This window comes from Balaenoptera physalus (assembly GCF_965194825.1).
Source record: "Balaenoptera physalus genome assembly, chromosome: 15".
Classification (NCBI taxonomy): domain Eukaryota; kingdom Metazoa; phylum Chordata; class Mammalia; order Artiodactyla; family Balaenopteridae; genus Balaenoptera; species Balaenoptera physalus.
In genome coordinates this window covers 59465196-59482444 of record NC_138894.1, presented here as the reverse complement: position 1 = coordinate 59482444, position 17249 = coordinate 59465196, and the positions used below count along the sequence as shown (strand labels likewise).

The 17249-nt window shown below is 36.2% G+C and overlaps 2 protein-coding genes across 7 annotated transcripts in view; one reads left to right on the top strand and one right to left on the bottom strand.

The window, feature by feature from the left end:
* The window catches only part of RHOQ (ras homolog family member Q), a gene marked incomplete at its 5' end in the record, with an annotated part of 37410 nt that extends 30848 nt beyond the window's left edge, over nt 1-6562 (top strand). Inside the window, one exon of the mRNA XM_082427900.1 lies at nt 3319-6562. Within this exon, the coding sequence (XP_082284026.1) occupies nt 3319-3474 (156 nt within the window). The 3' untranslated portion in view covers nt 3475-6562. The remainder of the gene's footprint in view (nt 1-3318) is intronic.
* Nucleotides 3685-17249, bottom strand: part of PIGF (phosphatidylinositol glycan anchor biosynthesis class F) — a 40298-nt gene continuing 26733 nt past the window's right edge. For 2 of the 6 annotated variants that reach the window (XR_014254293.1, XM_082427846.1), the window contains exons 6-7: nt 6661-6762; nt 3873-3995 (exon numbers count right to left, since the gene is read on the bottom strand). Coding sequence is in view for 4 of the 6 variants with exons in the window: in XM_082427846.1 (XP_082283972.1) it covers nt 6684-6762 (79 nt within the window). In the remaining 2 variants the exon portion in view is untranslated. Of the gene's footprint in view, nt 3996-6660; nt 6768-17249 lie in introns of all 6 variants that reach the window. The other 4 variants (XM_082427847.1, XM_082427849.1, XM_082427848.1 and 1 more) reach the window with 3 other exon arrangements.

Here is a 17249-nt window from a genome sequence, read left to right as displayed (position 1 = left end):
GTGCTTTACTGTATGCCAGGCCCTGTGCTGAGTGTTTTACATGCATTAGATCATTTAATCCTTGCCTCAACACAGTGAGGTTGGTCTACTAGTGCCTCTGTTTTATGGGGGAGAAAACAGAGGCATAGCCTTGTCAGGTAACTTGTCAGGTAACTTGTAAGGTCCCGCAGGTAGTAAATGGCAGAGCTGGGCTTCAGTAAAGGCCTCACTCCGGCCTTTACACCTGTGCTACACTGCCAACAATATTTTCCTAGTAAGTCATGTGTAGAAAGAGGCGTCACAAATAGGGGCTGCTGAATCAGGCCCTGTCTTCAGTGAAGGCTCATGGAGTAGGCAATGGAGTGGAATAGGAGGACAATTTAAGTCTGCAGTTAAAAACAAAAAATTATGGCTAGGTTGGAGAAGAAATGTGTTGTTGAATTCTCTTCCACAAGAGAATTTTTATGAAAGGTGGAAAATATTATCATTTTAAAAATATAACTGTGATGCACAAAATACCTTTTAACTTATATTCTTCCTCTCCCCAAAGCGAGGCTTACTTTTTTCTCCATTTGCCCCTAACATGATTGGATTCTATTTTTTAGATGTTATGACTTTAACAGGACTTATGTGGAAATGGAATATAATAAGGTGTTTTTAAAAATACTATCAGGAGGCAGAAGAAAGCAAGAAAACTTTTTGGAGAACAGTTTTTCCTAAAGCAAAAGATAAATAGCTTTACTAACAAGCTACTAACAAGGAATTTCACATATTAAATTCTGTCATCTTAGGAGAGAAGGAATTTCTAAATTTCATAAAGGTAAAAGTCATAAATGAAAACATTGATGATTTAACTATGTAAAAATTTAATATGACATCAAATGCCAGAAATAAAATTAAAAGTCATATAACAAACTTGACATTTATGGCAGAGAAATGGGTTAAGATCCTTAGTGGACATGAACCCCTTGCATATGGATTAATCAGAAAAAGACATGTGCATACCCCAGTAGGAAAAGGGACTCAGAACATCAGTGGGGGATTCTCCAAAAAATGCAGATTGCCATTGAAGATACAAAATATGTTCATACTCCTTAGTAGTCAAATGTAAGTTCAATTTCCATCTATAAAATTGGCACACAAAAAAAGAGACATTAATTAGAATACCCACTGTTCCAAGGGTGTAAGGAAATGGGTACTCGGTTGTTCTGTTGGTCTTTGAGTAAAAGCAGCCTCGACAACATGCAAAAGCCTTAAAGTCATGTACACTTTTGATCAGACAATTTCACAGGGAGGAGTTTATCCTAAGAATATTATACGGGATGTGCTTAAAGAGATAGCCATAAAGTTGCTGCTTTGTTTATAATGGCAAAAAAAAACCACAACCCTGCATCTATTAAAAATTTATACTAATTTACTTACTGAGATGTTCATGTTTATTATGTAGTTTAAGGGGAAAAACAGTGGTTGCAAAACACCGTTTCTAGATCTTTCAGCAGCATTTGGCACAGTTGGTCCCTTCTTGAAACACATTCACTTGGCTTCCTTGAACGCCCTCTCTTGGGCTTTCTCCCCGCGCGTTGGCCTCTGCTCCATCTCCTCATCTCCCCATCTCTGAATGTTGAGGGTCCAGGGATCAGCACTCAGCTTCTTGGATGTCTTTCCTTCTATATCCACACTCAGTCTTTAAGCCTAGTAAGCTTCTATCCGTCTTGTGGTTTGAACAGTCTGCTACTGAGATCCCCAAATTTCTATCTGCAGCCTGGACCTCCTCCCTAAACTCTAGACTTCGTTATCCAACTGGTCATGCAACAAGTCCATCCGGGTGGTAAGCATCTCAAAACTAACATGTCCAAAACAGAACTCCCAATTTTATCCTCTAGGCTTAGTCTTCTCAGTTACTCGGGTCAAAAACCTTGAAGTCACACTTGACCTTGCTCTTTCTCTCATACCATACAGTGAACCCTCCAGCAAAATATATTTTTCTACGTTCAGAATATACCCAGAATCCAAACGCTCCTCACCGTCCCCTCCTCTGGCAGCCTGGCTCAGGCCCCCTCCCTCTCTGGCCTGGATTACTGGAACAGCTTCTCACTCACCTTTCTGCTTCTGGCTGTGTCTGTTAACCTTTTCTCAACACAGCAGCCAGAGTGAGACTAAAAATAGAAGCTCCATCAGCTCCCTGCTCTGTTCAGAATCTTCCAGTGGCTTTATTATCTTTCGAATAAATAAAGGCCCAAGTCCTCACCCTGGCGTACAGGCCCCGCTCCCTCTCTGCCTCACTCACTGTGCTCCAGGCACTCGGCCTCTGTGCGGTTTCCCCAATCTTCTGCCTCAGAGCCTTTGTCCTTTCACCGCCCCCTCTGCCTGGGATAGTCTTCCTGATGTAGACATTGTTCATTCTTTCACTCAAATATCACTCTCTCAGTGAGGCCTTGCCTGACCTCTCCCCACTCCCTATCTCCTTCCCCATTTTTCTCCAGACCACATATTCTACCTCTTTATTAGTCCATGGTCTTCTCCCTCTAAAATATAAGCTTCATGAGAATAGCTTAGGGACTTAATTTTGTTCCTTGCTATATTCTCACATTTGGCAAATGGGAGTGCTCTGTAAGTTTCCAATGAACGAACAAATGGATGGATGGATGGATGGGTCCCCTCTCACAGTAGAAGCCAAAGTCCTTACTCGAGGTCGCTACCTCGAGGCTGCCTCACTGACTGCCTCTCTTGCCATTACCCCTGCTCACCCTCTCCTGCCACTCTGGCTTCTTTCCCACCCCCTGAATGCTCTGTGCATGCTCCTGCATCAGGGTCGTTACATCTGTGGCTCTGTCCTCCTGGAAACTCTTCCCCTAGGTATCCCTCAGTGCTCAAACTTTACCTTGGTGAGCAGCTTTCTCTGACCACCACCACTGTCCTCTGCACCCTTTCCCTCCCTCACTCTGCTTTTTTTTTTTAACCTGTAGCATGTGCCACCATCTGCTCTATATTCCTTTGTGTGTTCCTCCCCCAGGAGAACTTAAGCAAACGTAAGCATCACACAGCGGAGACTTCGCTGTTCTGCTCAGTTCATTGACATGATCCCCAGCACCTAAAAACAGAGCCTGGCATATAGTAGGTACCCAGTAAATATGTGATGAATGAAAGAATTTTCCATAGAGAAAGTCTGGAAGAATATACACTAGTATTTTAACAATTAGCTGTCTCTGGGTATCATAAATATGAATGATTTCATTCTTTTTGCATTTTATGATTTTCCTTGTAATGGTGTGTTTGTGTGGTATCAGTTGTTGTAAAAAAGACTGTATATATTTGTGATGTTTTTTTTCTCCCTCCCAGATAGGTGCGTGCTGCTATGTGGAATGTTCAGCTTTAACCCAGAAGGGATTGAAGACTGTTTTTGATGAGGCTATCATAGCCATTTTAACTCCAAAGAAACACACAGTAAAAAAAAGAATAGGATCAAGATGTATAAACTGTTGTTTAATTACGTGAGAAATGTCTTCAGTGGCCAAGTAAACTGTCCATTTCTCTCAGAAAGCATATGAAATGCTAAAGCTATACCCAGACCTCTTATAAATAATGAAGCAGTTTAAAACTTGAAAGGAAAAAAAAAAAACAAACCCTGTCCTCAGAATTCTATAAAGTTGATTAAGAATGTTTCTTAAAGGTCCAAGAAGCAACAAACAGCATCTGAAGCCACAATCTATTATAAATACTTTATTTCAACTAGAAGGTACAATCTCTCAGGGGTTTCATAGTTTAAAAAGCTACAATCACATCATGTTGTAACTACATAAAAAACAGTGCTGTTAAGTGGAACTGCCTGGCTTAGACCATATACATGTCTGCACAGTCTTTATGGAATCTGCACAAAGAAATATCTTCTCCCTTTGCTCCAATTAATTGTTCTTGTATGTAAGTTTCTTTCTATTCCAGTATATCCAGAGTGGTGAAGTAACAAGGCCAGCCACGTAGCCAAAGGTTGCTCCAAGCGTGCAGGAGATGGGCCATTCCTGAGGAGAGAATGTATGAGATCAAAAAGAACAAATGTTTTATTATTACTTGAGCACAAGTGTAACCTAAATATTTCTATATTAAAGCTTAATGTGCTTTCTTAAAGAATGCCAAAAGTGTAATAAGGTCATATCTGCATTTATCATGAACACTAAAAATGTACACATTTTAGTTAATGTGCATTCATTCAACTGTAACAAAGGTTTCTGGCGATTGTAGATTTAGTTTGATGCTCCCCAAACTGCATGAGAAACATGCTGAAATTACAAATTAAAACTTTGGGTCAGACTTTGCCATAATCCTGGACTCAATTTAGCTCTCTGAACTAGTTGGTAATTTTGTTTTTCTAATTTCCACATTGGCTTGTATATCAAATGAAACGAAAAGGGTGTATGCTGACCAAACCACAAGAAACTTTAAATTGTGTTAAAGAGAAAAGACCTTCAATTCAAGCATGTTACATGGAATTTATAACAAAGCAACTGCTTTCATAATAAAACTGATTTCACCTTTCAGATGTAGATATTGGAACCGCAGTAGAAGTTACAGAACTACAGCTTATGTACACACCTAGAGTATAAGTTAAATGACATACTGGCTTCCAAATACCCATTTTCTCCAGCCATGTTACGTTTCACAGTATTACATCAAGCCAGAAGTAAATAACGTTGACTTATTTCATCCTCGAGCAGTGCATGGTAGTCCCTAGATTTTGAAAGGTCCTGCTTTAAAAAAATTTTCTCATGTTTATCTATGAATCTTATTTGGTATACTGGAGCCATTTCTAATCTTTCTCTAGGGAAACAGGCTGTATAACTGTGGTAGAGGTGAACCATCTTAATGACTAGTTCTGTTACCTAATTAAGCTTTCTTGTTTGGTCTGCTGTTGATCTACCTTATTCCAAATGCCATGCAACAGACAATAGTGTTAGACAAAGTTTCAGTGTGAACAAACTAATGCAGTTCAGAGAAGCATAATCTAATCCATAAAATTTTTCCCAGCCTTTCCTACATTTAAAAATGCTGTTGCCTAAATTATGATGTCTTTATGTCTTTGGTGAGCTTCTGTTAATTTCCATGACTTGAGCTTATAGCTATGTCTATTGCACAGATTGGGTAATGGAACACTAAACTTTGATACTTGAAAATGACAGCCTTAAATGCTCATAGCAGTCACAAATCTAGGATGTACTGTCTTGTATGTGAGCTTTGTAGAGATTTTTTAAAAAATAATAAGCATCATCTTTCCCATTGACGTGCAGAGAGTCTACTGGATAACTGGTCAGGAGCTTTCTCTCCTGAATTGGACAGTGGATGTCTTCTTTCTCCCAAGAAGTGGTGGTTCGCATTAAGTACCATGGCCTTATGTATGCTCAAGTGGAATCTGATGTAACTTTCTCATTTAATTTTGGTCTGCTATTTTTAGATAGAATTGAAAAGAACTGTATCACTCAATTAGTATATTAGCTAAGTTGTCCAACACATGGTATAAAGGAATTAAGACAGTAAAGTATTATACATTTATTTCCAACTTGCCTTTGGGGATTTGATGGGAATTTTTTTTTTTTCTTCCTCAAATTCACATCTCTGAAACTCTTCACACTTGGTTTCCTAGCCAATAAAGTTAAAATCTAGAATTTGTCCTGCCCTAAGAGAAATGGACTAGGAGTCTGGAAACACAAACTCTGGTGTCACCTCTGTTTCTTGACTGGGCCTCATTTTCCTCATTTGGGAGGTAGAGGAGATGATCTCTAATCTCTCCCATTTATCAACTCTTAGGATTTTCTTCTTTCTTAAAATAATCATTGTTGGACATTACCTTTTCGGCTTCATGTTCTTAAGATGGTAAAAATCCTGTATATAGATTATTAGAACTCTAAGCAAAGATGATTGTATCATCTGAACCTGAGGTGCCTTAGGTACTCTATTGACCTTGATGGGGTTTGGAGTTTCCCATTGCTTATTAAGAGCCTTTTCGTTGTTTGGTTCTTTAGTATTTCTTTTTTGCAAAATCCTTCCTGCTAGTTTAACTAAAACCAAAGATTTTTTTTTCTGTTCATAAACAGATTGTAGAAAAGTTGCCTTATTTTCAGAAGCATGTCTTCATTTAAGACTTAGGTTTCCATTGAAATTCAGGCTAATCACTGGAACAACTAGTTCAAAGTAGTGAAATATCTGGACAATAAAATACTTCAAAAATATCTTACTGACATGAATTTTGCTAGTGAATGAAAATACACTGCTTCAAATAAGGTCATGTATGAATGAACTTAAACTTATAGTTAATATTTTTTTGCATATAGGTAATCAGTTCTGAAGTTCTTAAAAATAATTTTAGGGGCTTCCTGAAATCTTATTTAATATTTTGCTTATATCCTTATTCTATCTCTAAAGGTACATTTTAGGTTAGCCTATGTTGAATTATCATATTTCCAATAAGTAGAGCCTGCACTAATGGTTTTTATTGTGAATTATCTTAGTTACTTTAGGCATTGCTTCCATTTGGTTTTAATTATTAATTTTAAGTACCAAATTAAATACTGGTTTGTTGGTTGTTGCTTTTTAAGTGATTGTTGCTTTAATAGTGTCCCATCTTAACACATGGGGTTACAAATAAAATAATATGCATAGTTTACTATCTATGTAAAGCACTGACCTTCTTACCTTAGTAGTTTTTATTTAACACTCTATGTAACACTTGGGATAATATTCTTTCCTCTGTTTCTCATGTGGTGGATCTCCGCATCATCGGCCAACTGTGAGCATCTGCACTTTGGTAAAGGACATTGTCAAAGTGTAGGGAGAATCGTAATCCCTCATGAATCCAGCCAAGTTCCAATTTGGGTTTCTAAATTCTATTTTAATCACTTTGTAATTTCAGTGTGGCTCTTTGTTTCCAAACACATATATACACATTTACACACACATTCTTTAAACAGCTGCTATACTTCACCTCCAGTGGAATGCCAAAAATGAAGTAAATATTAGTTAGAAAGTTTTGCCTTAAGAGGGGTTAAGGCTTGGAACACCTGCTATTCAACATGTCAAGGAATCCATGCCATCAGCAAATTAAAATGTTGGACTGGCTTTGGAGACTGTTTGCTAGTGATGGACCAGGCTTTCCTGCTTGATTTTTTCTGAAATAAGTAGTCCTTAACTGTAACATAGTCATTTTCTAAAAGAGAATTTCTTTATATAAGGGCAGCTTTCCTTAATAGGGAATGGCAAAAGGAGCTGTTGAAGGGAGTTGGGGAAGGTTGCCAACGAACAACCTTTCCTCAAGCAATTTCCTGCTAACCTTAATATTCCTTTAAAAAAATTAAAACTGTCCTATGGCAATAATTCATTTTGACTTGTCAAACAATCCTAGCTTAATCACATATTTTCATAAATAGATCTTGAAGTTTTCCATTTAAAACTATTGTCTCACATACGGAGATGTTTCTATTTAACGTTCCTCATGCCACAAATAGAATTAAAAAAACACACATGGTATCATCTATTGAAGAGACAATTCAACTGCGTTGCTATAAACATTTCTCCAAATTATGATAATCTGAGATGGCTCTATATAATTATCTTGTTTTGTTTACAGAAAATAGAAAACTCAAAGACATTCATGTAAAGGAAGTCACAAGTGATTACCACCAAACAACCATCTTCTTTTTATCCAGTTTTTTATAAATTTAAATTTTTTTAAATCACTAAATAAAAGAAAAACTTCCTCTTGCATAATAAAAGATAATATGGACAAAAGATGATGCAACAAAAGGTAATGCAACTGGGTAAAATTATTACAGTTACTGTCAAAAAGAAAAACTTTAAAAAAATGAGTAGCTGCATCATGTGAAGAAAGTATCTTGCTTAGAGTATTACTATTATCCTTTCTCTAAATCAAATGATTCCTTATATGTTTCAGCACTTAAAAAAAGGTCAGTGTTCTCTTAAAATAATCAGCATTAACAAAGCCCTGATATATAGGATCTTGGTACATGGTACTACCAATGTTATTTTTCTCTTAGAAATAAAACAATTTCACCCTAATAAGCTTTAAAAAACTTCTTAAATGATATAGATATAACTTTTTTTCTGTTAAAAAATCAATATTATTGCTGGTTGAAAGACATTTCAAAATTATATAAGCTTATTTCTACCTGAAGACCACACTGCTTTCTTCTGATCAGGCATCACTATAAAACTCTGCTTACTTTTTAAGAAAGGAAAATGTACCAATATAAAGAGTTTGATATATTTCAAAGCATGTTGTAAGTAGTAAAGAATAGTGATTAGAACACCGATTTTTGGGACTTCCCTGGTGGTGCAGTGGTTAGGAATCCACCTGCCAATGCAGGAGACACGGGTTCGAGCCCTGGTCTGGGAAGATCCCACATGCCGCAGAGCAGCTAAGCCCATGTGCCACAACTACTGAGCCTGTGTGCCACAACTACTGAAGCCCACACGCCCTAGAGCCTGTGCTCTGCAACAAGAGAAGCCACTGCAATGAGAAGCCTGCGCACCACAACGAAGAGTAGGCCCCACTCACCTCAACTAGAGAAAGCCCTGGAGCGGCAACGAAGACCCAACGCAGCCAAAAATAAATTAAATAAATTAAAAAAAAAAAAAGAACACTGATTTTTTTTTTAAGTGTATGTCTGTATTATTTTAAATTTTATTTATTTATTTATTTATTTATTTTTGGCTGTGTTGGGTCTTCGTTTCTGTGTGAGGGCTTTCTCTAGTTGTGGCAAGCGGGGGCCACTCTTCATCGCGGTGCGCGGGCCTCTCACTGTCACGGCCTCTCTTGTCACGGAGCACAGGCTCCAGACGCGCAGGCTCAGTAATTGTGGCTCACGGGCCCAGTTGCTCTGCGGCATGTGGGATCTTCCCAGACCAGGGCTCGAACCCGTGTCCCTTGCACTGACAGGCAGATTTCTCAACCACTGCGCCACCAGGGAACCCCAGAACACTGATTTTTGTATTAGACTGGATTTGAGTCTCAGGTCTGCCCCTTGTTAAATATCTGACCCTGGGAAATTAATCTGGATGGAATCTAGGATACGACATGATGCAAAGGAACTTATTTACAAAACAGAAATGGTCTCACAGACATAGAAAACAAACTTATGGTTACCAAAGGGGAAAGGGGGAAAGGGATAAATTAGGAGTTTGGGATTAACATATACACACTACCATATATAAAACAGACAACAGGGATCTACTGTATAGCACAGGGAACTATATTTAGTATCTTATAATAACCTATAATGGAAAAGAATCTAAAAGAATATATATATATATATTCTGCATCACTTTGCTGAACACCTGAAACTAACACAACATTGTAAATCAACTTTACTTCAATTAAAAAAAAAGTTTAGATCAATGGAACAGGATAGAAAGCCCAGAGATAAACCCACGCACATATGGTCACCTTATCTTTGATAAAGGAGGCAAGAATATACAGTGCAGAAAAGACAGCCTCTTCAATGAAGTGGTGCTGGGAAAACTGGACAGCTACATGTAAAAGAATGAAATTAGAACACTCCCTAACACCATATACAAGAATAAACTCAAAATGGATTAAAGACCTAAATGTAAGGCCAGACACTATCAAACTCTTAGAGGGAAACATAGGCAGAACACTCTGACATAAATCACGGCAAGATCCTTTTTGACCCACCTCCTAGAGAAATGGAAATAAAGACAAAAATAAACAAATGGGACCTAATGAAACTTAAAAGCTTTTGCACAGCAAAGGAAACCATAAACAAGATGAAAAGACAACCCTCAGAATGGGAGAAAATATTTGCAAACGAATCAACGGACAAAGGATTAATCTCCAAAATATACACGCAGCTCATGCAGCTCAATATTAAAAAAAAAACTACCCAATCCAAAAATGCACGGAAGACCTAAACAGACATTTCTCCAAAGAAGATACACAGATTGCAAACAAACATATGAAAGGATGCTCAACATCACTAATCATTAGAGAAATGCAAATCAAAACTACAATGATGTATCACCTCACAATGGTCAGAATGGCCATCATCAAAAAATCTACAAACAATAAATGCTGGAGAGGGTGTGGAGAAAAGGGAACCCTCTTGCAGTATTGGTGGGAATGTAAATTGATACAGCCACTATGGAGAACAGTATGGAGGTTCCGTAAAAAACTGAAAATAGAACTACCATATGACCCAGCAATCCCACTATTGGGCATATACCCTAAGAAAACCATAATTCAAAAAGAGTCATCCCCTCAGATCCAGCAAATACTGGATTTCATTGTTAATTTCTTCTTTGCTAGTTATTCGAAAAGCAAGTGTGTCATATGATTGAACGTATAAGTGGAAAGATGACCCACAGTCATTATCCCAGACAGCATTCCAATTCTGCAGAAACCAATACTGACCCAGACAAAGAAATTATTGAAGCCACTGGGTTAAACATATAGATCTGTGTGCCATTTCTTTATGAAGATACCACATTTTGGATTTCTCTTTTTGTGAAATCTAGAGGTTGTGTTGCAATTTCAAGAAGAGGGTGGGACTGTATGAGACAATGACACTCTTTTAACAGATATATTTTTGGTGTTATTTTTTTTAAAAAATTTTTCCTGTTTAAGCAATATATGGTTAGAATTATTAAAAAAAAAACCAGCAACCCAAAAAGAGCCATGTACCACAATGTTCATTGCAGCACTATTTACAATAGCCAGGACATGGAAGCAACCTAAGTGTCTATCAACAGATGAATGGATAAAGAAGATGTGGCACATTTATACAATGGAGTATTACTCAGCCATAAAAAACGAAATTGAGTTATTTGTAGTGAGGTAGATGGACCTAGAGTCTGTCATACAGAATGAAGTAAGTCAGAAAGAGAAAAACAAATACCGTATGCTAACACATATATATGGAATCTAAAAAAAAAAAATGGTTCTGATGAACCTAGGGTCAGGACAGGAATAAAGACACAGACGTAGAGAATGGACTTGAGGACACAGAGGGGGAAGGGTAAAAGCTGAGACGAAGTGAGAGCATTGACATATATACACTACCAAATGTAAAATAGCTAGTGGGAAGCAGCTGCATCACACAGGGAGATCAGCTCGGTGCTTTGTGACCACCTAGAGAGGTGAGATAGGAAAGGTGGGAAGGAGACGCAAGAGGGAAGGGATATGGGGATATATGTATACATATAGCTGATTCACTTTGTTATACAGCAGAAACTAACACACCATTGTAAAGCAATTATACTCCAATAAAGATGTTAAAAAAAAAAAAAAGTTTACCAAAATGTGACCCTGGGCAAGTCACCTAACCTTTCTGTGCCTTGGTTTCTCATCTACAAAATAAGGATCACTGTAAAACTCACCTCATAGGGTTATTGTAATGATCAAATGAGACAATGTGCTGTGTGATACTTATAACCATACCTATAACAGTATCTGGCACATAGTACAAGTGACCAATTAATGTGAGTTATAATTGATAATAATCTTTTAGTTCATATTTTTAATAGGCACATATGAAATAAGTTGTCATTACAATCTAGAATACCATCATTCCTCAAATATACCATCTCTAAAGCTATTTTAAAAATCCTGCCCAAATTTTAAGTACTTTAAAAGTATTTTTTAAAAATTACATCTACATATATATGGATCATGTTTGACGAGAAGGAAGCATGAATTCCGTTAGATGGTAGTTGGATGTGTATATACACACATCCATATAATTTCAAGGGTTCACAGACCTGAAGCCCATATACGGACTCTTGGTTAAGAATCCCTACACTTGGAACTATATTCAATATCCTGTAATAAACCATAATGGAAAAGAATATGATACATATATATAACTGAATCACTTTGCTGTACACCAGAAACTAACACAACATTGTGAATCAACTATACTACAATTAAAAAAAAAAAAGAATCCCTGTACTCTTCTCATCACTCTACCCTAATAAGTATTTTTATTAACTGTTCTAGTTGGCCAAAGAAATACAATGACCTTTCACATTTTGATTTCAGAATTTTAAGGATCAATTTCAATGATGTAGATGGCATTTGTGTGAATTGAGAGTAAACAGTTTAAATACATTTTAATTATAATATGCACAATATATCAAGTGCAAATAGATTACCTTTTTACTCCATAAAACAGCTAGTTTGGTGTATCACTGACTATGGCAGTTTATAAGCTGCTGCAGGTTTCATCAGGTATTTGGGATTGGATAATGGTGACTTTTTTTGAAATTAGTTCAAAATATTCAACAAAAAGTTTAAAAAGCTAATTATATAAAAACATTAGGCTACTTTTAAAAATACTTTATATTTTACTTGGGAGCTTTACTTTGCTTTTCTAGGAAATGGCATGGGACAGTGGAGTGAGAATGATCTGAGATGCAGGGCCAGGTCAGCCACTTACTGGCCATATGACCTTTGCCAGGACACTTAACACCTGAGCCTCAGTTTCCCAACTGCAAAACAGGGATAATAATACCTCTTGTACTTAAAACATGGGGCTCTTGTATTAAATGAAGTAATACTTAAAAATCTGTCATGAAAGCTGTAAAGTACCATGCATGCATCAGTATCATTCTGTATATTACATATTTTAACTTGAAAAAATTAAACTTATAAGATCACTAATGGAAGCACTTCTTAGGTATTCTAATAGGTAATAATTAGAGCCTGCAGTTTAGAACAAATAAAATATTGATAGTTTATGAGCAATGTTATATTGTGCTATAGGAACTATTCCCTTGCCCTTGTAATATAAGCATCTTTAGTACTTGCTTTTCTTCACATGAAATGTCTGGGGAGCATAAAGCTTACAAGAGAAAACTCTCAAGAGCTATATAGCATATGGCATTATATTAACCATATGTAGCCTTACCACTGAAATAGATGGGTGATTCTTGCTCCTAGCTGTCGTTTTTCATAACTTTTAAGAAGTATAAGTACAGAAACTGATTTTAAACCAACCACTGGTAGGCATTTCTATCATTTTTAAGAGTCTCCATTTGAATGGCTCTGTTTATTCAAAACTATTTATTGAGAGCCCCTACTATAAACCAAGCAGTTAAGGGGCAAACTAAGATTATTTAATTTTTAAGATAAATTTTAATAACACAAACTTTAAAAAATATGTTGCAATATAGTTTTTGGAGAGGTATGTACTATGATAGATATCATGGGAAAACTGACCTATCTGAAGATCAAAAAACCTAGAAACACTTAGAACAACTCATAACCATTAGGATTACTGGCTCTTTCAGATAAAAAAGGGAGATAAAACCCAGGCAGTTCTAAATTTCACACAAACTACTTTTTAATGTTTTGTTTATCATGCTTACCACAAATTTACATTTGCATGACTGATAGAATTCATTTTTAAAAACCTACTTTCAAAATTCTACTGGTTTTAAATGATTATTTATATTTTCCTCTGAATTTGGTTTTAAGTGATGTGTTTTTCCAGATGTCCTTAAAGCAAATGCTATTGTCTGATGTAGGAATACATGTACAGATGAATCTACTCATCTGGATACATTTCTCTAGTTGTAACTCTTCCCTGTGCCATGTATACCATACCACTCTCCTGTGACTAAGAACACAGATTTAGGAAGAGCTATTTGTGGAGAGGTCCACAGTCTCCAGGCTGGAACTTCTTGTCAAAGTGACGATAAATGGTCCTTGGCAGGACCATGCAAATGAGTTACCTTAGCCAGCACTCTTCTCCCTCACATGAAAGTCCTGCTAGCAGATCATTTTCAACCTCATTGCCCTACAGTGAACCCACCTTTTAAATCCAAAACCATTTTCTATCAGTTAAGTATTATAGTTTTTTCTCCATGCTCGAAATATGTAACTCATATTTCATATAAATTAATATTTTATTTTTGTCTGTCTAAAATACTGTATAACACATTTAGTAACAGAAACACCAATTAACCTAAAAATATGCACCCTTCCATAATTAAATCCATAATCTTAGCTTTATCCCTCACTCTGTCATTATCTGCAATGATTCATTTAATTATCCTTATGATCTCCAGCTTCAATTTATGAAAGTATTATCTGTGGCATCTGTGACTTTAAAAAATGAATATATATGTTTCACAGATATTAATTTTTTAACCTGATAAAACCAGAGAAAACAAAAAACAGTTTTTAAATATAACAATGCCTCATTTATCCGGTATCTGACGGGAATAAGTACAAATATTTTTAAACAACTTAAAATTGTTTTAAAGACAATCTCAATCCATTTTGCTTTTTAACTTTATAAGAAATAAGTATGCTCAGAAGAGATTTGATTCTCTGGGTCAATTCCATTTTGGAGACAGTAGCATGGAAGTCCAGAGTTTAAAGGTATTTGTTGGTTTTCTAGGTATAAAAGCTTCACATATTAGCTTCAAATACTCTCCTACAAATACATTAAATTTTATGGTCTAAGATACAAACACTACCAGAGTGGTCATGGCACTTAAATGAAATTCTCACGTGAAGAAAGAAACGCAATATAATAACTACTCAACCTTTGCCCCAAAACATCTAAGCTATGGCCATTTTTTAAAAAGAAAAGCTATGTTTCAGAGTCTCCAGGGATAAAGAGAATCATGGTGTCCTGGGGCGCTGGATCCTAAGTCTTCCTCTAATCAGCCAAGAAATGTTGAAAAAGATGTGTACCCCTCTCCTCACACTTTGCTTTCTTATGTGTAGAAGTGGGACTGAACCCTACCTTGCACTAGGGTTACCAGGATTAAGTTGCCTGTGTGACAGTGCCAAGCCCATGCCTGGTACATACACAGACAGGTATGACGTTTTCTTTCTATTGCCATCCGAAATGTCAGACAGAATTGAAAATTACATGAAATCCAAATACCCTAAATACCTAAATACCAGGGAAACAAAAAGATGATTTAACAATCCACCCTACCAATTTAAGGATTATCGGGCAGAATGAATACAATAAACTGAGACAGTTAACATGCTCTAACACTTGGAGAACTCAAATAATGGAATTTGCAGGGTTTTTTGGTAATGCTAAAAAAAATAGTCATTAACCTACTCCTTTTATAGGTCATAAATGCCTATAACATTAATTAAGCAGTAACTATGTGTCAGGTTCTGAACTAAGTACTTTATTTAGAAGGATTATATTATTTAATCCTCACTAGCCAAGTGGCAGAGCCAGGATTTGAACTCAGTAATCTGATGCCAGAGCTCTTAATCATCCTGTTATCTGTCTACCTATTAATAAAACATGTGGGTTTAAAAACTTCATGGTAAATTTCCTTTGCTCAGAATAACCAACAACAATTCCTAACCTCCCATTAATTTTTTTAATAACATGAAATACTAGCCGACTTTTGATAATTAAGACATTTTCCAGATGAAAAGCTCATAACCATCTATTCTGCAAAATATTTAGAGCATATTAAATCTGAATCTAAATCACAATATGAATCTAAATTATCGTTACCAAACAATTAAATTCCAGTCCTGGTAATATTTAAGTATCTGTTATAACTTACACAGAATATGTATTTTGTACACAGTAAGAACTCAACAAATATTTACTGATTAGCTCTTTTTACAGCAGATAATGCATCAAATTATAATGTACAAAGATCTTCCATGGTCAAAATATTCATTTTGTCAGTAACTATAGCTATAAGCTTTCTCTAGGGCTGAAGAAGGCTGTCTGGGTTATCGACAATTCAAATGTTTACAATATAATAATTAAGGCAAGGAAGAAAAGCAAGATGACTTTCAATTATTTTTAAAGAAAACAATAAAGATGACCAACAACATAGTGGGCAGCCACCGACCACAGTCTCTTTCACCAATTTCTCTTGCTGCCTCCTAGAAAGGGAAGGCTTCCTCCAACTATAAAGATGCCTGGTCTCTTTCGTCATTTGTCATTACTTAAAATTATTTAAAATTCCTATTAGTAAGTGAATAACATTTTTCATTGAGGTTATATATTTTCAATGGGCCTTTCTAGTCATTTAATGATGAAACAATTTAAAACATATAAATATTCTTGAAATTGCTCAGTACAGAACTCACATCATTATAATCTTATGTTTGGCCTCTGGAAATTTTATACAAAGTCAGATTTGAATTCAAAGTAGAAAAAAATGGAACTAAACATGCAAAAGTTTTTGTGAGGTGGACGGTGTGTATGTGTTTTTAAAGAAAGTATAATTGCTTAACCAGATACCCTTGTTTCTCTGACTGAAACATCAGTAAAACCAGATCCCAATCCAGAAAAGCTTGCCTTACCACAAACATATCAAATCTTTATTGGGCTATAAGGAATAGAGAACTAACCTCTCTTCCTAATATTATAATATTACAGTTTAGATAATGAAGTATATATAGTAGTTATCTTCTCGTGAAATTTCACTCTAGAAAAATCTCCATTCTGAGGTGACGCCATGATCTTTTATTTGGTTTATTGTTTCTCTGGAAGATTCTGTCAGCACCATGAGCCACACTGAGTACTTATTCTGTTGTGAGGTTTATGAAGAAAAAAACCAAAACAGAATAAAAAACTTGTTCACAGAAAATAAAAAGTGAACAAAAAAGACACCTCATCATTTCTCTAGTTTATCAGTAAATCATTGCTAAAAGGGAGAGGGGCAGGTGATTATTATATGAATAAAAGATGATTAATTATACATCAATTCTATTATTTCACCAACAGTATCTATCATAATTTTTAAAAGATGATAGTGAATAAGTGGGTCATTAACTTGGAATACTTTAAAAACAACTCAACAGTAAAGATTATTAAACAACCATTAATATTCCAGTCGAATGAAACATTCTTTTTTTGTTTTTATTTTTTAAATTTTTTTTAATTTTTAATTTTATTTATTTATTTATGGCTGTGTTGGGTCTTCGTTTCTGTGTGAGGGCTTTCTCTAATTGCGGCAAGTGGGGGCCACTCTTCATCGCGGTGCGCGGGCCTCTCACTATCGCGGCCTCTCTTGTTGTGGAGCACAGGCTCCAGACGCGCAGGCTCAGTAATTGTGGCTCACGGGCCTATTTGCTCCGCGGCATGTGGGATCTTCCCAGACCAGGGCTCGAACCCGTGTCCCCTGCATTGGCAGGCAGATTCTCAACCACTGCGCCACCAGGGAAGCCCCGAGTGAAACATTCTTAATGAAGACCAACATTTGCTACATATTAAATTAGCTAGTTAGAAAATCTTTTTTAAAGTCAA